Source organism: Pseudophryne corroboree, chromosome 2, assembly GCF_028390025.1.
Source record: "Pseudophryne corroboree isolate aPseCor3 chromosome 2, aPseCor3.hap2, whole genome shotgun sequence".
In the NCBI taxonomy this organism is placed as follows: domain Eukaryota; kingdom Metazoa; phylum Chordata; class Amphibia; order Anura; family Myobatrachidae; genus Pseudophryne; species Pseudophryne corroboree.
The window spans coordinates 471,568,237-471,593,924 of NC_086445.1; the positions used below are offsets into that span (position 1 = coordinate 471,568,237).

The following is a 25,688-nucleotide window of genomic DNA, read 5'->3' on the forward strand; positions in this document are numbered from 1 at the left end:
CTGTGGGTCTGTCCCCTATAAGTCCCAGTGTGTCTGTGTGTGTGTTGTACACGTGTGTAAGACATGTCAGAGGCAAGAAGATCCTCCCCGGAGGAAACCATTTTAGGGACACAGAAGTGTAATGTGGTGGCGCTGCCGGCACACCAAGAGCCTGCATGGGTGAAAGAAATACGTGATAGTATGCATCATATCAATAGGAGATTAGATAAGTCTGAATCTCATGCTGAGTGCTGGAGAATCTGTGGAGGATGTGATTTTTCAGGGCTCTGTTCTTCCATCCGCAGGCGACCCCTCTGGGTCACATAAGAGACTATTTGTGAATATTGTGAATACTGATACCGACACGGACACTGATTCTTGTGTCGACGATAGTGACTCCAGAGAAATAGATCATAAATTGGCAAAAAATATACAATATATGATTGTGGCTATAAGGGAAGTTCTGGAAGTCACGGAAGCCACTCCTGTACCTCAGGAGTTGGCTTATTTCTATAAAGAAAAGAAATCTAAGGTCACTTTCCCTCCTTCCCACGAGCTTAATACACTCTTTGAAGGTATGTGGGAGAATCCCGAAAAGAAATTTAGTATTCCCAAAAGAATTCAGATAGCTTATACTTTCCCGGTGGAGGACAGGAAAAAATGGGAGTCACCCCCTGTGTTAGACAGTGCACTGTTCAGGTTAACAAAGAAGGTAATTCTCCCTGCACCTGGCATGGCTTCACTAAAAGAGCCGGCAGACCGAAAGATGGAAACTACATTGAAATCCATTTATGTTGCCAATGGTACGCTGCTCAGGCCCACAATTGCTTGCGCGTGAGTGAGTCACGCTATTGAAAAATGGTCAGAAAGCATGTCATCAGAAATTGACACGATTGATAAAGATGAGATACTCCTTAAGTTAGGGAATATCAAAGACACTGCCGCATACATGCTAGAAGTGATGAAAGATATTGGACTCTTGAGTTCACAAGCCGCTACCATGGCAGTATCGGCGTTGTGGATTCGCCAGTGGAACGCGGATGCAGATTCCAAAAGAAATATGGAGGCTCTCCCATATAAAGGTGAGGCCTTATTTGGCGATGGACTGGATGCATTAGTCTCAGCTGCTACCGCAGGTAAGTCGACATTTTTGCCCTCTGCGCCTGCACCGGCAAAAAAGACATATCACCCGCACGTGCAGTCCTTTCGGCCCAATAAATACAAAAAAGCGAGAGGTTCCCCCTTCTTTGCGGGTAGGGGAAGGGGAAAGGGAAAGATGTCCACAGCAGCTTCAGGTTCCCAGGAGCAGAAGTCTACCTCTACTTCTGCCAAATCTTCAGCATGACACTGGGGCTCCTTTGCGGGAGGCCGCTCGGGTGGGGGCACGTCTCAAACTGTTCAGCCAAGGTTGGATTCTGTCTGGCCTGGATCCCTGGGTGTTGCAAATAGTGTCCCAGGGATACAAGCTGGAGTTTCAAGACGTTCCCCCATGCCGATTTTTCAAATCGACCTTGCCAGCTTCTCTTCCAGAAAGGGAAGCAGTAACAGCGGCAATCCAAAAATTATGTCAGGATCAGGTCATAGTCCTGGTACCTTTGTCACAACAAGGGGAGGGGTTTTATTCAAGCCTTTTTGTAGTTCCAAAGCCGGACGGCTCGGTCAGACCGATCCTAAACCTGAAAAATCTGAATCTCTACTTGAAATGATTCAAGTTCAAAATGGAATTACTGAGGGCAGTGATTTCCAGTCTGGAGGAGGGGGACTACATGGTGTCTGTAGACATAAAAGATGCTTACCTGCATGTTCCCATTCATCCTCCTCACCAGGCTTATCTGGGATTCACGGTTCAGGATTGCCATTACCAATTCCAGACGTTACCTTTCAGTCTCTCTACGGCGCCGAGGGTATTCACCAAGGTGATGGCGGAGATGATGGTTCTCCTGCATCAAAAAGAAGTCAATATAATTCCTTATCTAGATGACCTCCTGATAAAGGCGAGATCCAGGGAGCAGTTGTTACAAAACATCACACTCTCCCTGTCAATACTCCAACAACACGGTTGGATCATAAATTATCCAAAGTCACAGTTGGATCCGACGACAAGATTGTCTTTTCTCGGGATGATTCTGGACACAGAAGTTCAGAGAGTATTTCTTCCGGTTGAAAAGGCTCTGGAAATCCAGAAAATGGTAAAACAGATACCATCGAGTGTGTCGATCCATCAGTGCATTCGGTTGTTGGGGAAGATGGTGGCGGCCTACGAGGCCATACAGTTTGGCAGGTTCCATGCCAGGGTATTCCAGTGGGACCTGTTGGACAAGTGGTCGGGATCCCACCTACACATGCACCGGAAGATAATCCTGTCGTCAAAATCCAGGATTTCGCTCCTGTGGTGGCTACACAGTTCTCACCTACTAGAGGGACGCAGGTTCGGGATTCAGGACTGGGTCCTGGTAACCACGGATGCAAGTCTCCGAGGCTGGGGAGCTGTCACACAGGGGGAAAGCTTCCAAGGAAAATAGTCAAGTCAGGAAGCCTGCCTTCACCTAAACGTGCTGGAATTGAGAGCCATTTACAACGGCCTTCAACAAGCGGTACATCTTCTTCAAGATCATTCCGTGCAGATCCAGTCGGACAATGTAACAGCAGTCGCGTACATAAACAGGCAGGGCGGAACGAAAAGCAGAGCGGCAATGGCAGAGGTGACGAAGATCCTCCTCTGGGCATAAAGACATGTAAAGGCTCTGTCTGCAATTTTCATTCCGGGAGTAGACAACTGGGAAGCAGACTTCCTCAGCAGACACGATCTCCATCCAGGAGAGTGGGGCTTCCACCAAGAAGTCTTCGCAGAGGTGACAAGTCTTTGGGGAGTTCCTCAAGTAGACATGATGGCATCTCGTCTCAACAAGAAGCTTCAGAAATATTGTTCCAGGTCGAGAGACCCTCAAGCAATAACAGTGGATGCGCTAGTGGCCCAGTGGGTGTTCCGGTCGGTGTATGTCTTCCCTCCACTTCCACTGATTCCAAAAGTTCTCAAAATAATAAGAAGAACAAGAGTTTGAGCAATCTTCATTGCCCCAGACTGGCCAAGGAGGGCTTGGTATCCAGATCTTCAGGAGTTGCTCATAGAAGATCCTCGGCCTCTTACTCCTCGAGAGGACCTACTACAGCAGGGGCCATGTGTGTATCAAGACTTACCGCGGCTACGTTTGACGGCATGGCTGTTGAGCGCTAGATCCCAGCCCGTAAGGGTATTCCCAAGGAAGTCATCCCCACCCTTATTCAGGCCAGGAAAGGAGTAACGTCGAAACATTACCACTGTATTTGGAGAAAATATGTGTCTTGGTGAGAATCCAAGAAGGCTCCTACGGAAGAGTTTCAGTTGGGACGTATTCTCCATTTTCTGCAGGCTGGTGTGGAGGCGGGCCTCCGATTGGGGTCAATCAAGGTCCAGATTTCGGCCTTTTCAGTGTTCTTCCAAAAACAACTGGCCTCTCTTCCAGAGGTTCAGACCTTCGTGAAAGGGGTTCTGCACATCCAGCCTCTATTTGTGCCTCCAGTGGCACCATGGGACCTTAATGTGGTGTTGCAGTTTCTTAAATCAGATTGGTTTGAGCCTCTACAAGAGATAGAGTTGAAGTTTCTCACTTGGAAAGTGGTAATGCTTTTGGCATTGGCATCCGCACGACGGGTGTCTGAGTTGCGGGCCTTGTCAAGAGCCCTTACCTGATCTTCCATGAAGATAGGGCAGAGTTGAGAACTCGTCAACATTTTCTTCCAAAGGTGGTTTCATCTTTCCACATAAACCAACCTATTGTGGTGCCAGTAGTTACTGACATGTTCACTGAGTCAAAGTCTCTAGATGTGGTTAGAGCTTTGAAGATTTATGTCGCTAGAACAGCTCGAATACGGAAAAAAGAGTCTTTGTTTGTCCTGTATGCTCCCAACAAGATTGGGTGTCCTGCTTCCATGCAGACTATTGCGCGTTGGATCAGAAGTACGATTCAGCACGCTCATACTACGGCTGGATTGCCATTACCGACGTCGGTGAAGGCCCATTCCAATAGGAAGGTGGGCTAATCCTGGGCGGCTCCCCGGGGGGTCTCGGCATTGCAACTTTGCCGAGCAGCTACTTGGTCGGGGTCAAACACATTTGCAAAATTCTACAAGTTTGACACCTTGGCCGATGAAGACCTCAAGTTCGGTCAATCGGTGCTGCAGGGTCATCCGCACTCTCCCGCCCGTACTGGAGCTTTGGTATAAACACCATGGTCATGAAGTGGACCCCGGCATCCTCTAGGACGTATGAGAAAACAGGATTTTGATATCTACCGGTAAATCCTTTTCTCCTAGTCCGTAGAGGATGCTGGGCGCCCTTCCCAGTGCGTACTTTACCTGCAGTTTTGTTTATTAGAGTTACACATGTTGTGTTTTATTAGTTTCAGCATGTTTGCTGTAATTGGTTCATGCCTGTTGGCGTGTGTTATGTTGAATGCCATGTTGTGCGGCATGGTTGAGGTGTGAGCTGGTATGTATCTCACCATTAGTATTAAAGTAAAACCTTTCCTCGAAATGTCCGTCTCCCTGGGCACAGTTCCTATAACTGAGGTCTGGAGGAGGGGCATAGAGGGAGGAGCCAGTTCACACCCTTAAAAAGTCTTAAAGTGCCCATGGCTCCTATGGAACCGTCTATACCCCATGGTCATGAAGTGGACCCCAGCATCCTCTACAGACTAGGAGAAAAGGATTTACCGGTAGGTATCAAAATCCTGTTTTCCTCAGTGTTGGCACAGGAATATACAGACCACCCCATCTCCATAGGACACAATTGATATACTGAGGTGTGTTCTAGCAGCAATTTGATGTTCATCAACATCATCATCAACATCATTATTATTATGATTGCTATTATTATTTTATTTGCAAGGTGCCAGAAGGGTTCGATAGTGCTGTACAAGGGGAAACATGGACACCAAGATGCATAAGTACAGACTAATACTAACAGTATGTAAATTAATATAAATACTGTATATAATTACTAGAGATGTGTGCAGATACCCATGGTTTGGTTTTGCACTCTCATGTATTTTGGTTTTGGATCTGGATTTTTTTTTCATAAAAAATTCTAAATCAGCTAAAAGGGAAGACCTGTAGAGGGAGAAGGGAAGGGGGCTAAAGACAGAACCTTGGGGGGGCCATGATGAACTGGTACAGTAAGTGGAGGGTACATGGAGGTGGTATAGATACAGAGAAGCAATGGTGTAACAAGTAGGAGGTGAGTCATGAAACCCATTAAAAGGTTTTAAGGAGGAAGGGTGGTCAATAAACTTACATATAATAAACACTCATGTGTATTAGCCTATGAGTGGGTAATACTGCACTGTAATTGCTAAATGGAAAGGTACTGGAAATATGCAACATTTTAAATATGTAATATGTACAGGAAAGTTTATTAACTGGTCCAAACCAGCGATTTGGTATGTGGGATGCACTTTCATAGGAATACTTGAGAAAAACCCAGTCCTTACCTATCTGTTGGAGATGGCTCTTGGGTGAAAACAATGTCCTCTGCAATTTGCCAGTGTGGTTATTGTACCACAAATGTACAGTGGTTTGATTTTAACAGATCATAGTGCACATTTTGAACATATTATCAGTAAGGGCAGTATTGTAATTCCCGAAGGCAACAGAAGAGTTAGACCCTGGGTGCCAGGTGCAACCTCAGAGGCACTTGGTGGGAAAAAGGAACCTTCAGAATATTGGGGCCTCCAGTCTAAGGCTTCAATTATTTGTAGTCTGGACTGCATGATGTCTGCAGTGTTAGAAAGGCCATCTACACCGTGTGCCCCCCCTCCTGTATTATGAGCTGATAAGTAACAGGAAGAGTCCATACATAAGCATATGGACAAAACAATAAAAGAATGACTTAAGGGCCCTACACATTGGCCGAGGTGCCCGACGGCCGATACGGCCGACAGGTGACCCGACGATGGTGGTGATGTGGGGGGGGGGGTGACGGGGGGGGGGGGGGGGAGTGAAGTTTCTTCACTGCCTGACATCACCCAGCCCTATAGCCCTGCATGCTAATATGGACGAGATTGCTTCATGTATAAACGAGCCGGCACCAATGATGGACAAGCGCGGGGCCGCACATCGTTCATCGCACACTGAGCGATATGAACGATATCTCGTTCATTAATGAACAAGATTGTTCATATTGCGCAGTGTAATTGGCAAGTGTGTAAGGCCCTTTACAGTACAAGACAATGCAAGCTGAGTACATGGTTAATAAACATTGCTACATCAACAGTCACAACAGGGTGGCAGAAACCAAGGATTAGGTGTCATTGTAGGTAGTATGGAGTAGATAAATAATATAAGTACAGTAAGTGAAGGCAAAGCACATGAGGGAAGAGGGGCCTGCTCTTGAGAGCTTACATTCACAGATGGGGTAGACAGTGAGCATGAAACATAGGGTTAGGATGAGAGATGGCTGGATTTGATGAAGAAGTGGGTCTTGAATGTCTATTGGAAGTTTTGTAGAGAGGTGGAGAGTCTGATAGGCAGAGGCTGAGAATTCCAGAGGTTGGGGGTAGCATGGACAAAATCTTGGAGGTGGGAGGAAGTAATCAGTTGTCAGGAGAGGCAGCATTCATTTCAGTAGCAAAGAGGCTGGGAGGGATTACGAAGGGAGATGAGACTAGAGACGTACATGGGAGAGGAGTGGGTGAGGTCTTTGTAAGTAGGTGTGAGAAGTTTGAATTGGATTCCGAAGAGGAAGGGGAACCAATGTAAGACTTGTAGGAGAGGGGAGACAGACGTGGTATGTTTGAAGAGGAAGATGAGCTGAGCATGCGCTTGTGAGTAGGAGAGAAAAAAAAAACCCTAAATCAACCAAGGAGTAATAAAGTGTGAAAAAAATGTGTTCCTAACTTTATTACTCCTTGGTTGTTGTTTTTTTCTCTCCAACTCACAAGTGCTTATACTGACTATTATCTGTATTGATTATATAAGCCGCTTCACATAACAGCGCAAAAATGTTACACACTATAAGAGATGTGTCGTAGTTGGAGAGAGTGTTAGTATCAAAGGTAGGTTTTTTGAGATTGGAGAAGACAAGTGCATGCTTTAATGCTGAGCAGACAATGCCTGATGAGAGGGAGAGATTGACGAAGTGTGCAAGATAGGAACAGTGGAGGAGGAGGAAGGTAGATGCTAGATCCAAGTAGGCTAAAGGACCTCTGATGTCATGAAGAGGAGCAAGGCTGGATAGATAGCACTTTAGTAACCCGGTGACAAGCGAACATGCCATGTTCTGACCTTGCTTCCCCCCTCCTCTTGTTGCGAGTCATGTGGTGGTGACGAAGTCTTTTAGCCAACTTGTATTTAGCCATATCCAAGGGGAAAGTGTCAAGGGAGAAAAATGAAGTCAGCATTGGTAAGATGTTTGGAGAGGGGTAGGCTTGGAAAGGAGGGGGCGGGATGCTCAGGGTCTGGCAGGATATAATGTCCTGACATATAGAGTCAATTTTAGATGTGAAGTACAGATGTAGCCAGGCTCATCTTTCACACAATGCATTCGCACGTGTGCACACATCGTGGGAGTGACTAGGTGTGCCCGGGTTCGAACAGCGATTATGCAATGTAATGTTTATGGGCCGCCGGTGCGATTATAAGCATGTGCCCGTACAGGCACACTAGCCACGGCAAACTAATTGCAGGTCCGATTAGCCACAGCAAATCGAGCAAACTATCACTCGCGGTTCGTGAACATTTTTGTAGGTATTTTGCTATAAAGTTCCACTACTGACAGAGGTAGTTGTGACTCATCTGAACTGTTTTGCATAGAATGGACATTGATGGAAAGGTTATACAGTAACAGTCTGTCACTTCTTAGTATTGAGAAACTACTGTTTTTAACTGTTTAATAGTGTATTTTCTTTTGACATTAATTGTTAATCAGTGGTATATGTATCAATCTCTTCCATTTCTCTGCAATAAAACACATTTAGAATTGTCACTTTTCACAGTGATACAGGAGGTTGTAGCACCTTTATGTATCAACGTTGCACCCACCAGAGAGGGCCTGCAAAATCTTCCTCTCCAGCAATGCAGTTTCTTCCCCTCAGCATCAGCTGGTGGGAAAGGCCGTCCCTCTAATGTTAGATATTGGGAATGCATGAGCTGATAAGGCCATGTACAGTATGCAGTGGCGTAAGTTTGTCCCAGTTGCCCGGAGGCAAGGAAAATATTGGTGCCCCCTATATATATATATATATATATATATATGTTTGCAAGGACTCTGGAGTACCACTGGCTGTATTTCACGTTTGTGTTTGACACATGAGGTCCATTTTTGGCAGGATCTTGCTGTTTTCACCTTCCTTTTGAAAGTTAGAAACATAGGAAATAGCTGAATTCTGATCAATCGAATATATGAGACTGGCTTGAAGCTTCGGCAGTCTCCTTTTTGATGTTTTGAAGTTATTATTTGAAAAATCCTGAGTGTCCACTCTGATCACATTTTGATAAATGTTAATACCAAAAGTGTCATCTCGGGAATTTTCTAAACCCAAAACTCGGCAGTGATGAGGGGATTCGTAATCTATTTCACGACAGAGTTTACAATATGAATGAATATACCATCGTCCAAACACGGCTGTTTAGGTATTGAACACGGTGGGGAACAGCCACAAAGAATTTAGTGAGACAGACAGGCCTAATCTCAAGAATCTATCCGGTACTTACTTCGTATATACGTATCTATCACTCCAATTTATTCAAAATACTACACCATATGGCGCTTGTTCTTCTCCCCTGCCTTCACAGAATTTCATGACTGAACATACCCAAGTCATATTTTGAAGAACTGAGCAGCCACCAAAGAAGTTTGGGAGGTGTTTTCTGACGGAGCATCCACAATTGACTGAATCCAAACAGTAGAACCTTTTTGACGACCCTTTGCTTTAAAGGAATATTTGGACGTGAGACTAAGCGCACTGACCTTAAAAAAACTCTCTCTCTCTCTCTATATATATATATATATATATATGTATATATACATATACCTATACACACACACACACACACACACACACACACACACACACACACACACACACACACACACACACACACATTTGCTCCTGCATAGCAAGCCTGCAGATTCTAACTATGGCCCTCATTCCGAGTTGATCGCTCGCTACGGATTTTCGCAGCTCAGCGATTATGGAAGAATGGGGCTAATAATCTGCGCATGTGTATGCACCGCAATGCGCACGCGCGTCGTACGGGTACAATGAGCATCGTGGTTTTGCACAGGTTCTAACGATGCTTTCAGTCGCACTGGCGGATGCAAGGAGATTGACAGGAAGTGTGAGTTTCTGGGTGGCAACTGACCGTTTTCAGGGAGTGTTTGGAAAAATGCAGACGTGGCTGGGCATTTGGTGGGCGGGTATCTGACGTCATTACCGTGTCACTCTTCGCAGCAATCATCGCACAGGATAAATAATTACAGGGCTGGTCTAGTTCTGCACAAAATGTGTATACAGCCGTTCTGCTGCACAGGCGTTCGCATTCCTGCTATGCTAGAAAACACTCCCCCGTGGGCGGCGACTATGCGTTTGCACTGCTGCTAAAAGTAGCTAGCGAGCGATCAACTCGGAATGAGGGCCTATATGAAGCTACTACAAAACCGTTGCAACTAGGTAGATCTATGTAGGGGTCCAGCCACACACTACATAGATCTGCTCAGTCACTCACAATGCTGATTATTTCTCTGACAATTAATTTGCAAGTGTCATATCCAGGATTAGAACCCACAACCTATTACACTGGAAGCATGCACCTTACTGATGGAGATATCTGCTCTTGCATAGGAAGTATGAGAATTCTAACTATATGAAGTTACTTGTAACTGTCAGAGAAATAACTTCGTATAGTTAGAATTCTCATGCTTCCTTTATAGGAGCAAATAGCTTCATCAGTAAGGTGTCTGCTTCCAGTTTATCTATAATAAAGAGGGTATGATTTGTAAGGTGTAGTGTCTAGTGGGGAAGTCGGCCACGGAAGAGATACCGGCTGCTGTCAGTTAACTTAATTGATTAATGTCACTGAACACATGGAACAAGAGGAGAGGTGCCCCCCTTCAAAGCAGGAGCCCGGCGGCAGCTGACTCTGTTGCCTCCCAGAGTTCTGCCTCTGACAGTATGCCCTACAACCACATTCCCTGCTTGTCCATACTGCATTTGTGTGATCCTTTAAGGTAGCACATGTCCATTATGCTATGTTTTTCCCTACTGCACATGTACAAGACAAAAACACTGTACATGCATAGTAAATCTCAAAAGTCTGGATATTAACAGCCCCTGTAAATAAGTATATTGCTAGCTTAAGATGGGATTATGTTTCTAACACATGAATGCCTTTATTGCTCCCATAGCCTGTTATGGGGGTCGTGTTGTTACAGAGAGAGAAAAGAGCTACCACTGGAAAAATCTGCTACCTGTATTTCTCCATAGTACAGTATTCCGCCTTCATAAATGTGTAGGAGCAGTGATAACCCCTTTTTCTGCTGAAAACAACTGAAAAGCGGTTAGCACTGCTCAGCAAATGGACCCATATATTTTTAGCTTAGGTGTAAGAATTGTACAGTTGAAATTTGTAGCAATTACACAAATTTGATGACCATACTTTGAGCCATCAAATGTTTTTTTTGAGTGTTAGACTAGTCATTCCAATTCCAGTTGAATTTATTACCATTAAGGTATATCTCAGGCTAAATTATATAGGGAATGGATTTTTTGACTTGCCCTGAAATCAGTACTTGTAATCTCTAATGTTGGATTCTACAGATATCTAGCCCTGTATGCTTACAAGCCACAAAAGAATGATGAGCTGGAACTACGGAAAGGTGAAATGTACAGAGTCACTGAAAAATGCCAAGACGGTTGGTTTAAAGGCACATCACTCCGGACCGGGGCTTCAGGAGTTTTTCCAGGCAATTATGTTACTCCTGTTTCTAGGTGAGTAGTTTTATAGTAGTTCCACCTACAATTACCTGATTATGCTTTTGAAGATAAAATAAAATGTAGTTCCTCAGAATGTCCAGAGCTGTGTTGCAGTGTATTTATAACTACTTTTAAATGAGATGTTTTCCAAAACCAGTTGAAATCAGTGGTGTTATACATAGGCATATACTTAGCATATGTTGGATAACTCAGTGTACAACACAGAAAACAGCTCATCTGAACATTTAAGTTGTATTGACACCTATAGCACATAACTGCTCCTGTAGGGACATGTGTTCTTTGCGTTGCCACTCACAATGGGTATGTACATTTCATTTATGTGGAAAATTTGCATTAAACCAGAGCAATAAGTGTAACACTTCTTTTCATTATATATCTTGCTGTAGACAGGTATACTGAGTTTGCAATGTTAGTACATAACTATCTTCTCTATGGGATAAAGTTTATAATGATTTCCTCTATTGGATAAAGCCTTAGCCACCTGGCACCTACAGTACTTTAGCACTCTGCATGCATTGCTCCCAATTACTGCATGTTCTTAGTCTCTCAGGAAGTACTTTGGGAACACAAGCTCTGATTGCAATACGGTCAACACAATTTCCTTAGTTTGCCCCATCATTATATTCTCTACTAGGAGAACATGGAAAATATGTATGGAAATCAGGAGTTTTGGATGCATCAGAGCTTTAGTTGGCAGTTACATGCCACATGGCAACCAAACATCAATCTATGTGCACATTAAAATCTCAGCTATGTCTGCTACTGCTGTCGGGACACCTTGGTGATGGTGGGAATGGCAACACCTCATGGATACCAACATCTCTGGTTTTCCCTCACAGAAGTGCACTGGAAAATTGGTGGTATTTTAGAACTGTTTTCTACTGCAGTGAGGGGAGCCGGACATCACAGAGATCTGAATTGGCCGCTACAGGTCCACTGAACTGCTCTCATTTGCTGACTAACCTATAGCCAGTCATGTTACTGTACAATATCACCAAGATTATATGATAGCCCATAATAAAGGTAAAATGCAATTTTGCCTTAACTTGTTTTCAGCATTGTCTTTATTTTTACTATATATTTTACAATTTTTTTTGCCATTTTTTTTTCATCAGTGTAGTACCTACCATTCAATACCCTTTGGAGTTCATGAGTAAAAAGTGGACTTAAAGTAATTTGACAATAAAACATTACACTCATTACAAAACATGAGACTTGCAACTTTTTTTTATGGAATAAAATAAGAGACAATTTTTGCTTCCTAAATTAAGATACCTTAATAGATTATGGTGTAAATATATTATTTTACCAATTTGTTTTTAAAATAAAATTTGTTTTTAAATAAACATCACCCCCCGCCCTACTCTGCTCAATAGTAACTTCTATAAGAAATGAAATGAAAGTACTGAGACAACAAGCACTGGGAATACAGGAGAAATATTCTTCTCAATAACCTTTGAGTCCACGATGCCTCTAGTCCCAGTGGTGCGCAGTTCTTTGGCTTGTTTTATAGCGCACAATCCTGTGTTTCTTATATTATTATTATCAAGAGAACACTGGAAGAAATTCAGTATGAGTCTGCAGGCCTATCACTGTGTAACAGGCTTCTTTAATAATAATAATAATAATAATAATAATTGTATTTATATAGCCCTCTTTCTCCAATAGGACTCAATTAATAATTCTAAGTTATGTAATATTACAAGTATCCAATAACTATACTGTATAAGCCTTGAGATCACTTTAACTAAATTTGCACATTTACATGGGTGACCAGACTGGACCAGATCACTGTGAGCCCTCTACGTTTGACCCATGTAAGCACAAACTGGCACATTATGATCTATAGTCAGCAGGATTTTCAAGCAGTTAGAAATTTGCTCTATTCACTATCAATGGACTGTTGGGGATTGCTCACGCACAGCAGTTGACTGGATTGACTGTCCAAATTGCTGTTTGACTGGGCAGTTTAAAAGTGAGGCACATTTATGAATGAGAAAAAGAAGATCCAAAAATAGTGAACAGACATATAATATGCTGACAAAATGACACAAGAATGCAATACAAAAATAAAAATATACAAGTGATAAAATAGATCTACAAAAGTATTACTAAAATCGATCTTTTTCACCAAAGAAGAAAATGGTCACATAAACGTGTCATCAAATATTAAAGAGAACACTATACAAGAGATAGTTGATCAATCATAATGTAGTATTAAACAAATGGCACAGGATTTATTTTCATGTATAGATACCTTTACAAAATCCTGACTGCTTGTTTTCATTTTGAAAATAGCAATCCAGATGCCTACCTGCCACCCCATTGAATGAAATCTGATACATATCAATGTAGCCATGCTCATCTTGCTGAGATGCGGCATGCTGCGTGGTGCGCCGGTCCATTAGGAATTAATGGAGTGATCGCTGGCTGCTAAAAGTCACAGCCGTGTTGCAGCATGCCACATTGAAGCAAAATGAACAATTTTTTGGTCTACAAATATAAAATCGTGTTAATTCTTAGGCCTTGTAAGTAGGTCTTTCATTCTGAAGTTTTGTCCAAGCAATTCTTTCACTTCAGCAATGTGATATTCTTGGCCTGCCAACAGTAAGTCATCCACATACACGGCAATGATAAAAGGATTCTTTTGTGTATGCTTGTGGAAGAGCCATTGATCTATCTTTGAGTGCTCAAAACCCATCTCTTACAATACAGCATCTAACTTGATACACCAGCACCTGCCACTCTGCTTCAGGTCGAAGCAAACTTCCTTTCTTTATACTGTACATCTTTTCATTACTGGCAGGCCGGTTTGCCCATTACACTTACTATGCAGGCACATAGAGTGCCAGCCAACAAAGGCGCCTTTGAATACCTCCTTAGCCTGCAGTGAGTAAGCACACCCACAGACACAGTAACTGTGGCGGCCAGGCATACCGCAGTTCCTACCTGGGCAATGACATTACTCCAGTGGTGGGATTTTCCCCCTCAGCGGGCTGCTATTTGGCTGTTTCAATGGAAGCGGGCATGCAGGGCTGTCATCAATGGGTGGCCGGGCTGGTCACATCAGTGCTGGAGTGGAGATAGGACCCAAGGACTGCTCCTCTATTTTGACCGAAATCCGACCAGGAAACCCACAACTGCCCCTCCACTCTACCTGGTGCGCTACAGTCGCCTGGTGACATGCAGACACATAGCCACCCTTTTCCCCTTGGCTGTCGGCACCCACCAAGTAGTAAGTGAGATGGGGGTGCCGATTACCATCTGTAATGGAGTCAGTCCGCCCCTGATTATAGTGCTCTTGTGGCTCCATATATATCTCCTCTGTCAGCAGGTATAATCAACATCTAACTGGTACAGTAGCATGTTATGCAGGACTCATGTACTGATAACCAATCGTAATATACTGTATTTGTCACCTGAGAATCGGTTTCACTGTAATCAGCTCTCCTGTCATCTTGGTGTAGCCTTTTTGCAATGAACCAAGATTTAGAAAGTGTAATGCATCCATCTGCCTTCATCATTCTGCAGAACACACCTTTACTTTTGACCATCTTACGATGACTTGGTCTCTGAACTATAGTCCATGATCATTATACAATTTAATTTACTTGTTTATCACTGATTTCCATTCGCACCACTCAGCTCTTGACTGTGGTTTTTGAATATCTTGAGTTTCATTGAACACAATATTTGCAAAGTTCTCATTGTATCTTTTTGATTTCCAATATTTGACTTCTCAGAAGTTCTTTTCTTTGGTTGGATGTCCACTTTGGTAGCTTCCGGTTCAGATAGGTCTCCAGCTGCCGGCATATCCAGTGATACATACTTGTTTTGCAGTTGGGATTCTGCCTTTTCTTTAATTCACAGTGTTTCTTTAACTATGACAAATTTTGACTTGACAAGCTTTCGAGTACATAGATTCCATAGTCTGTACCCTTTACTTTAAAAGCAAAAACTAAGCATGATACACTTCATGGACTTTGAATCCAGCTTGCATTTTCTGTATTTTGGTAAGTGTACATAGGCTGTATTTCAAATGTTTTCAAATGCTTTACTTGGTTTTCTTCCTGACCACACTTCAATAGGTGTTTTGTCTTTTAAGGCAACTGTGGGAGAACATATTTTTTGGTAAACTACTGTGGACACTGCTTCGGCTCAAAATTGCTTGTTTAGGCCTACATGCTTTAGTACACATCTTGCATTCTGCACTAGTGTGTGGTTTGCTCGATCACTTACAACATTTTATTCTGGGGTGTACGCAATGCTCAACTGATGCTCAATCCCATATTTGTTTAGGAAAATTCTACACATTTGTTTAGATATTCACCTCCATTATCAGATCTTAAGGTCTTTGACCTGTTTCATTTTCTATAAGTCTCTTGTAGTCATTTTCTTCACTACTTCAGACTTTTCTTTAATGAAGTATATGTATGTCATTCTTGTGAAGTCATTGATGAATGTTTTGAAGTTACGGTAACCACGTATTGATTGACCTCCAACACACATATCTACTGTATATGTACTAACTCTAGTAGCACTTTAGCTCTACTTGCTGACTTTGGAAATAGCTGATAGCTTTGTTTTCCTATTATGCAGCTTTCACATATGGGGTTCTCTGTATTAGTCACAGATATTCCTGTAACTATTCTGTTTAATAACTTTAGGACATTGTCATATCCAAGGTGACCAAATGTTCAGTGCAAGCGTTCCATAGGCTGCGACTCATCATCGCTTAACACTGTTGTGTGCATCAAGTACCTATTGCTATTATCCTCCCTTTTCTGTCCTGTCTAATGCACCTTCTTTTTGCGAAGTGAACCATGACCTCTTTGCTCAAGGACACTGATGTCTCTAAGATGTTTTCCCATGTCTGGTACGTAAAGCACATCTTGGATTTCTGTGACTATAGCTTTAGTCCCTATTTCAAATGGGTAGTGATTGTTTCAGCTTTCGTATCTGTAATATGGTGAACCACTCTTCATTGCAGTTGAAATGCCAGGTAGCACCTGAGTCGATATACCAACAATCTTTTTTGTGGCTTTCTGTGGCACTAATTTCTGACTCATTTTTGTCATTGCACTTCTTATTCTGCATAGCATTTACATTCTTCCGCTTACATTCAAACACTTTGTGACCTGTATTTATACATATATAACAATTGAATTAGAATTTTCTGAACTACTCACGTTTAGTATGTAATGCAGTAATCTCAGTGTTCGATTCAACTGACATGTTCTTGGAACTGTAACAGCTTTGCTCTGACTGTGGATGTGGTAAATGTGGCTGTATTTGCTTCCAATGCCACTATTAGAAACTCAAACTCAACATTTATTTGCAGCATCGCAGTGGAGATCTCTTCATCATCTACTCAGACTCCCACAGACATCAGTTGCTGAGAGATGGGCATAATTCTTTCAATGTAGTCACTCATACTGCTGAATTCAGATAGCTTGGTATTATACAACTAGGTGCTTCATCGCGCCCTACGGGCGCTCTTCACACCGTCGCAAGGGGCTACGCCCCCTTAACCCTTGCATGCCTTTCTGGGGTTTAATATTTGTATTATATGGAGTATTACCTGCATTCCTTTGTTAGTGGTTAAATATTGCACAATGAAAGGGCGTGCGATGGTGAAGGAGGTGCAGCCCCTTGCGACGGCGTGAACAGCACCTGCAGGGCACGATGTACAGAATGTAGCGGGTGCGGGGGGGACTGCGGATGGTGTCTGTAGATGCTGCGGGTGGAGGGGAGGCAGAAGTGGGGGTGGGGCCCGGATGGGGAAGGTTCGGGAGGTGCTGCGCGTGGGGGAGGGGCAGAGGAGTGGGGGATGCAGATGGGGGAGGGGTTCGGAGGCACTGCAGGTGGGGGAGGGGCAGGGGTGCCACGGGTGGGAGAGGGGCAGGTGTGGGGATGTTGTGGATGGGTGAAGGGTTCCGGAGGTGCTGTGGGATGGGTGTGCCGGGGGTTGGGTAGGGGACCGCAGGCACCATGGGTAGGGTAGGGGCAGGTACGGGTGTTGCGGCGGATGGGAAAGGAGGTCCGGAGGTGCTGCAGGTGGTGGAGGGGCAGGTGCGGGGGTGCCATTGGTGGGGGAGGGGTGGGGGAGGGGGGGACCGCTGATGGATGAGGGTGTCTGCAGATGCTGCGGGTGGAGGGGGGCAGGTGTGGGGGGAGACATATAAGGGGGGTGAATGGTGGAAGGGGCCTGGAGGTGCTGTGGGTGGTGAAGGGGTGGAGGAGTGGGAGCCACGGGTGGTGTAGGGCAGGCCTGGCCAACCTGTGGCTCTCCAGATGTTGTGAAACTACACATCCCAGCATGCCCTGCCACAGTTTTAGCATTCCCTAATAGCAAAACTGTGGCAAAGCATGATGGGACTTGTAGTTTTACAACAGCTGGAGAGCCACAGGTTGGCCAGGCCTGGTGTAGGGGGTCTGGAGGCACAGCATGTGGGGGAGGGGTGGAGTGCCGCATGTGGTGGAGGGGAAGGTGCGGAGGTGTAGTGCATTGGGGAGAGGTCTGGAGGCGCTGCGGGTACTGTACATGCCATAAAAGGTAGTTGGAGGGTATGCAGTAACAGGGCCAGGACAGGGGTGACAGGGTCAGTACAGGGTTGACGGGGCCAGGACAGGGGTGACGGTGCCAGGACAGGGGTGACGGGGCCAGGACAGGGGTGACAGGGCCAGGACAGAAATGATAGGGACAGGATAGGGGTGACAGGGCCAGGGTAGGGGCGGCAGGACAAGGACAGGGGTGACGGGGCCAGTATAGGGTTGACAGGGCAAGCACAGGGGTGACAGGGCCAGGATAGGGGTAACAGGGCCAGCATAAGGGTGACAGGGCCAGGATAAGGGTGAAAGGGCCAGGATAAGGGTGAAAGGGCCAGAATAAGGGTGGCAGGGCAAGGCCAGGGGTGACAGGGACATGACAGAACACAGGGCACGGGAGAGATTGGTATTAGGGACAAAACAGTGGTGACAGACAGATGTGTCTTACCGGAGTCACTGCTGCTGGCTGCTGCTGTTCCATTCCAACCTGTTGGGATCTGCTGCTGCTGGAGACTTGGCATGGCTGACTCTCTCAGGCTGGAGTCCTGCTTTCTCTGCCAGTCCGCATCCCTCCCCCCCTCCTCAGTCACACACTGCAGACCTCGCGCAGCTGCCGGGCACTGTGGTAAGGTGAGACTGGAAATGACTGGTTAGCCCCCAGGAGATGCTGTGGCTGGAGGGAGGAGGGGGTCATAGCATGCACATGGCGCGGACCTCACGGCTTCCGGGCACTGTGGTAAGGGGAGACTGGGAGTGACTGGTTAGCTCCCAGGAGACGCTGCGGCTGGAGGGAGGAGTGGGTCAGAGCCTGCAAGCAGCTCGGAATTCTGCAGCGCTACCCGCCAGCTAAAGTGTGTGAATGAGCTGGGCGCACTCCACTGCGGGTGGCAGCGCTGCAGCTAGCGGTGGGGTTGCCGGGGCTGGAGATAACAGAGGCGGTATGGAACCTGCACAGCGGCAGGTGCCCCACTAAACTGCAGCTAAGAAGCGTGGAGTGTGTCAGAAAGTGACGCTCCTCCGCACCAGAGAGACCCTGCTGAGTATGCCGATGTGGGGGGTCAAGCACACAGTGAGCCGGTGCCCGTCTGTCTGTATGACATACCCCTCACACACCCCCATACCTCCCAAATGTCCCGATTTTCGCGGGACAGTCCCATTTTTTTGGGTCTGTCCCGCTGTCCCACCCGCGGGTCGCAGTGTCCGGCGGTGGGGGGGGGGGGCAGTTGGAAAGCTCATGTACTCGCTGTTCTGCTTAGCAGAGCAGCGGTGAATAGTGGAGACAGAGGGAGAGGGGGCATCAGGGGGTACGGATTACGGGGGGGGTTCCAGCAGCAGAGCCGGATTAAGGGGGGGGTGGCCAGGGGATACGTACCGTTGGCCCCACAGTTTTAGGGGGCCCCCCGGCTGGAGTAGCTCTGTCCCAGCTCAGAAGCTCCCCCCGTCCTGCCAGCAACAGCGGCAGCATTGTGCTACAGTCAGCACACGCTGCTGCATATTGGCAGGTCTGTGGTGTTGCAGGGAGGCAGCAGTCTCCCTGCTTTCTTCTCCCTGTGCGGGTGTGTAGGGGGAGCGACCACCTCCTCTGGATTTAGCCCTAGCTGAGGGGCCAAAATCCCATAAAAAAATAAAAATAAAAATCGGAATTTGCATAAGGGGGCGTGGCCGTGAGGGCCGCGATTAGGCCACGCCCCCAACCCACAGCAGGCACAGCAATGAGATAGGGCTCCCCTGTCTCAAGTGCCCTGTGCCCCCCGGACTCATAATCAACCCTGGGGGCATGCCAGCAGCTCACAGAGCGCTGGGCAAGCCCCCTCACTGACGAAAATGGGGGCCCTCCCGTGAAGCCACGCCCCCTTTTCGCCGAGTGTGTTTCCCTCCTTCTGCCTGGAGAAAGCTCCTGCAGAAAGCTGGGAGGTATGCACCCCTGCCTGTGACATGCCCAATGCCCATGCTATCTGCTTCTGCTCCTAGTCTCCTGTAGATTTGGCCAGATCTCTGTGACTCATTTGAATAACTCCGCCCACTGTTGTGACTCCGCCCAGCGTTAGCAAATGAATCACAAGGTCACAGAATAGGGCTATTATATAGGAGATACATGCCTCAAATTAAATCCTGTCTTTAGGCGCCCTCTTCATATGCTGCCTGCAGTGCTGTCCACTTTTGCTGACACTTTCCCCATTTATGATAGAGTACACGTGATCACAACACTCAAACCAATTGTACCCATGGCTCTCGCTACATCATCTGGGTTTGGACTGTCACCAGGATCAACTGTGCCTTTCCACAACCTTTCATGCTTTAGTTGCATTTCCATTGCGAACCATGTTATCTAATTCACTGCACCTATTAGTTTGATAAACTCCAATATGGGTGTAGCTCCTGTGTGCATATTTCACACTGACATGATTAAGCAGCGTATGTGCTATGCTACGCTCTGTGCTGACACATACGCAGGAAACACTCTGTGCTGTCTTCACTCTGCGTCTAATGGCATCTGTGTGCTGCTGGACATTTTATATGGTTGGGGCTTGTGTGACTGATGCTTAAGTGTCTGGGCACATAATCTGTTGGAATATATGTTTACTATTGGTAATGGTATGGCAGAGAAATGGTACACATCAGTGGATGCCCTGAAGTCATGTGTGAAACAGCCTCTTAGCATGGAGCGGAGTTTAAGTGGAGCATACAAATGACTAGCCGGTGACTGTAGGTTGATAACAGTGCAGAATGCAGTTGGTATCAATGCTTGTACAGTAGCTTCGTGGATCAAGCAGTAGTGTTCCACTGTGGCACTCTAGCACAAAGAGAAGATGGTAATATGCATGCACAGAAGTACAGACATCAGTCATCTTGGTTAGGGATTGAAGCCTCCCTAATGGAGCCATCATTGAAAGTGCACAGAACAACTCGCCTAGCTTCAAATTATTTTATATGCCACATGTGATTTTTTAGTCACTTTACATACCAATGATCTATTGCATCCACATAAAGCTCTAGTTTTAATGCTTTGCATGAAGTTCAGGCAATAACATAGCAATCAGTAGTTCTACAAGGAACTCTTTGGCGATTTTGGCATAAAGTACTAATTGAAAGCAAGAAGAAATTCACTTTGATTTTTGCACTTTGAAATTCACTTTGAATCACGTTAAGTCATTAATTTTGAACTTTAATCACAGAAACACGATAACTTGTGTAGTCCTAGCCTTCGGTGATTCAATTTGTTTATGAAGTTGAAGATGCAGTGTTATTATTAAACCTTTGATTTTATGGAGATGCTTGGACAGCTATAATTGTATTATTATTAATATTATTATTATTATTATTATTATTATTATTATTATTATATTACAATTTTTACTTCTGTTTGATTTTTTTTAATAATACCGTTATTTTTAAGAAAATGTTTTGTTGATAAAGCTACTGTCGAAAAATCTACTTTCATGTTGTTTTTCAAGATCATGTCTTCCTAGATATTCTAACTATCCCCAGAGTAACATACATGTTTTTTTTTATTATTATTATTATTATTATTGAATATGCGTGAATATAAACATAGTGTTCAAAATAGAAAATAAAGAAATGGGGTTTCATAACTAGAGCAGGGGGGAAGAAGTCAATTTACAGCACAGGACATCACTATACAGTATAAAAGTATGAAGGCAAATCACAGCAGGCCAGAAGTGGTTGATAAAATGTACTCATAGGAAGCAGAGGACTGAAATTGTTCAAATATCAGGTTCAGCAGCAGGAGACTCATTCAAGTTCAACAAGTGGAGGGGCAGCTTGCTCCCTAATTGGAGGGGACCATAGAGTATGGGGGACCTCTTGAGTCTCTATCTCACAGTGAAAGTGGGTTTCAGTTTTGTATGTGTGTGTGTGTGTGCGCTCGTCCGTGCTGTTATTTTCGCTCTCATGGAATAAGTAGTACCATTTAAAAATAGAAAGATACATAAATAAATAAAAATAATAATAATAATAAATATATATATATATATATATATATATATATATACTAGTGATGAGCGAGGTTCGGTTTTACTCGGTTTTACTCGGTTCTCAAAACGGCATCTTATTGGCTATCCAAAACACGTGACATCCGTGAGCCAATAAGATGCCGTTTTGAGAACCGAGTAAAACCGAGTAAAACCGAATCCGCTCATCACTAATATATACACACAGAACTGGCCAAAATTGTGGAAAATTTTTAGGTTTTAGGGTTTAAGTGCATATAACCACTGGCGTATTTATAATGGGTGCAGTGCGTGCGGTTCACACGGGCCCCTGGGGGTCCAGGGGGGCCCACACTGCACACCCTGCACCCATTAATAGAAATACCCTCCGGAGTCCTGTGGTGCAGCAGCAGCGCTTGTGCAGTAGGTAAATCACTGGGAAAATGGCCTAGGGACCCTAGTGCCCAGAGTCTACACAGTGCTGCTGGCAAGAAAGGAGGGTGCCCAGCCGGAGCCTGCACAAGGACCTCCTCCTCTCTAGAAACACCCCTGCCTATAACTGCATTATTTTTAAAGAAAATTATATCAATGTATATATCACTGGAAAGATAATTGTATACACAATATAATGCAATTCAACGCAATCAATTATCTTTATTGCTTAAAAAGTTATAGCCAAATAAAGGTTAGGAGACTGTTATGTAAAGAGTGGATTTCTTTAACTCAAACTGATCAATAGGAGTGTTTGTTTTGAGAGCCAATCAGGTGTTGCGATGCCACAAAATGGATCCAATAAGGTGTTAGCGTGAGTAAGCTCACATTTGTTGCTACTATAATTGACGGCGAAACAAATTATTTAGTTCTTTGATTATCACTAAGTTGGTCACTGTTTTTTATGAGTTTTTCACTTTCATTTCCAGCAGTAAGCTGTGTAACTTAGGGGGTCATTCCGACCTGATCGTAGCTGTGCAAAATTTAGCACAGCTACGATCACTTACACTGACATGCTAGGGGACGCCCAGCACAGGGCTAGTCTTCCCCGCACATCAGGCCGGCCTTCTTCAGCACAAGTACAAAAGCATTGCACAGCGGTGATGCTTTTGTACTTGAAGAGTAACTCCCGGCCAGCGCAGCTCTTGCGGCTGGCCGGGAGTTACTCATCACTGCCCGTGTCGCAGCGGCTGCGTGTGGCATCACGCAGCCGCTGCGGCCCGCACTGTCCGGCTACGCCTGTGTTGGCTGGGCCGCGCCCACAAAACGGCAGCCAAACACTGCCGTGCGGCCACCTCCCGCCCAGCGACCACATCTGACTGTCAATCAGGCAGAGGCGATCGCTAGGCAACGACAGCCATCAGCTGTCAGCCATGCACCTGCACACTGCGTCGCCGGCACATGCGCAGTTCTGACCTGATCGATGTGCTGCGATGAACTACAGTGAGAGATCAGGTCAGAATGACCCCCTTATTTAGGATGACAAGCAAAGTAAAGAGAGCTGACTGGTCACCTAGAAAGAGATACAAAATTACTTTATGTGAAGAAAGTAACACCTACAACGAAATTATAAGTAAAGTAGATGGCAACATAACTAAAGGAGGAGAGAAGAAAACTGTTGACTAAGTATCAACAGACTCAGTCCATTCAGAACCAAACTGATAAAGGTAAGAAAAGATCCACAACAGCATGCTGTGATAGAAGAATGAAAAAACTGTGCTTAAGAGGCAGAAAAAAAGTCATCTGAGGCAATTCAAAATGATTTACGTGAATGTGGTGTAAACATTAGTGCCAGGACTGTTCGAAGCAGGCTTCAATATTCATTTTAAACGCCAGAATTCCAAGGAAAAAGTCACTTTTCTGTCAAAGATAGAAAGATTAGAATGGGCTAAAAAGCATATTAATTAATCAGGAGAACAATGGAACAGTGTCATCTGGAGTGATGAAACCAGAATATCCATATGTAATATGTCCGCAGAAGAATTGGAGATTTGCTACTTGAGTGCACAACACCTAGGGGAATATCCAATTAGTCCCGGTAATTTACCAGGGCTAATTGTCCCGCCAGCGGCTATCCTATTACCCCCGATAAGCCAGCACGGCCGGTGGCTTATCGGGGGTTACCGGATTCTGTACCGGGTGCCGGCTGCTGACAGCTCCCAGAGCAGAACTGCTCCTCCGGCTACCCCCGGTCACATGGGTACTCCCCTATTATGTGACTGCTGGTGATTGGGGCGGGGAGAGGGGGGATGCGGTCACAGTGCCCCAGCTTCTCCGCCAGGGGTCACCGCACCAAGTGGCAGCTTCCGGACCATGGCACTATGCCTGCAGTCTTAGCCTGCTGGGCATGGGACACTGCAGGTTGTCCCGGTCGTTAGGGATTTTGTCAGGCAAAACCAAATCCCCAGAAACAGCCCCGTTTCCGTGCGAAAACGGGGCTGTTTCTACTAAAAACACACAGGTTTCGCATTTTTTTCCAGGCGATCAATCTGGATAGCCTGTAAAAAAAAAAAAATCATTTAAACATCGGGAAAAATCACGAAAAACATACATTTTTCGCACCCAATGTTTTACCGAGCCTAAAAGGATATCCCCCCTACTGTGAAGCATCCAGTTAGTGTTATGCTGTGGGGATGTATGACAGTAAAAGGTGTGCAACAAATTTGTGTGATCAATGGCACTTTAAATAGCAGCAAATAAATCAGTGTCCGGAAGTGGGAAGGGGGGGCAGTTGGGGGGAGCACAAACTATACAGAGCAGTGGATAAGCTGTGGGTGAAGACAATGTGCTCAAGCGCTCAGCATCTATACATAGAGAGAGACTGGGGGCAGCCCATCATCTCGGAGAGTGCTGAGCATGCCCCCACAGTGCCGGAAATGGAAGTGACATGAGGCTATGCCCCCTTGTCCATAGGCCCCACCCCTTTTCTGACTTGGGAGCTTTTGGCATGCCAAAATTCCCGACCCACTGACCACCAATATTGGGAGGTATGTAATTGCAGCAAAAGGCTTCCCAACAAAGTACTAATGAATATTGGGGGTCATTCTGACCCGATCGCTCGCTGCAGTTTATCGCAGCGCAGAGATCGGGTGCGGCGCCGGCGCATGCCGGACGTCTGAAAGCCGTCGTTCAGTAGCGATCGCCTCTGCCTGATTGACAGGCAGAGATGGTCGCAGGGCGGGAGGGGGCTGGACGGGGGCGTTAAGCTGCCATTTAGGTGGCGCGGTCCGGCCAATGCAGGCGTGGCCGGACCATTGGGGGGGCGTACCGCAGTGGCTGCATGACGTCTCACGCAGCCACTGCGGCCAATTTCAGCGACGATCACCTCTCAGCCAGCCGCAGGAGCTGCGCTGGCCGGGAGTTACTCCACAAATACAAAAGCATTGCCGCTGTGCAATGCTTTTGTATTTGTGCGGGGGGGGGGGGGGGGGGTGACCGGACTGACATGCGTGGCGGACTAGCCCTGTGCTGGGCGTCCACCCGCATGTCAGGGAAGATGATCGTAGCTGTGCTAAATTTAGCACAGCTATGATCAACTCGGAGTGACCCCCCCATTGTGTGAAACTAAGAAATGTATTTTCCCACAGTTCAGTACGTATATCTGTTTTCAAAATGTAAAATTGTGTTATAAAGTTCATTGTATTATGTTGCATTATGTTCTAAATTAAATTGCCATTGTAGTGATGTATGCTTTTTGGTATAATTCTGAAATATATTAGTGCTATAAGCTGTTAAACTTCAAAAATGCACATTTTCAAAAAGGTTTCTACAATTTTGGCTACTACTGTATAAACTTAAAAAGTCTACAGAATTGCTTTCATTTCAACGTACAGTATTTTGCAAATATTTACAGGCAATTACTACTGGCTTATCCCCGTTTGTTTACTGTGTAGTGCTATAGGACTTTATCATATTGGCATCTAGAAGATGTATTTATATTCATAATGGCATTGTGTTGTTATAGCAACGCTTTGTCCTGGTGGATTTATATGCATCTCTTCACAGTTGGCACTTGTAAAAACATGGCAAACAAAATTAATTCCATGGGACCAGTCTACCAATAACACTATGATTATGTAAAATTGCTTCAATAGCACAGCTCAGGCATAACGTCACTATTACAGATTTCTATATAATATGTATCCATGTCTTATGGTAAGCATAGCAGAAAACCTGTAAATCATTTCCC

At 45.2% G+C, this 25,688-nt stretch overlaps 1 protein-coding gene across 4 annotated transcripts in view; it reads left to right on the forward strand.

Annotated features, from left to right (window-relative positions):
* Nucleotides 1–25,688, forward strand: part of SH3RF3 (SH3 domain containing ring finger 3) — an 868,906-nt gene that overhangs the window by 734,981 nt on the left and 108,237 nt on the right. For 3 of the 4 annotated variants that reach the window (XM_063953826.1, XM_063953828.1, XM_063953829.1), the window contains one exon: nucleotides 10,833–11,003. The exons of the other annotated variant lie outside the window; for it this stretch is intronic. In XM_063953826.1, the coding sequence (XP_063809896.1) occupies nucleotides 10,833–11,003 (171 nt within the window). The remainder of the gene's footprint in view (nucleotides 1–10,832; nucleotides 11,004–25,688) is intronic. 4 annotated transcript variants of the gene reach the window in all.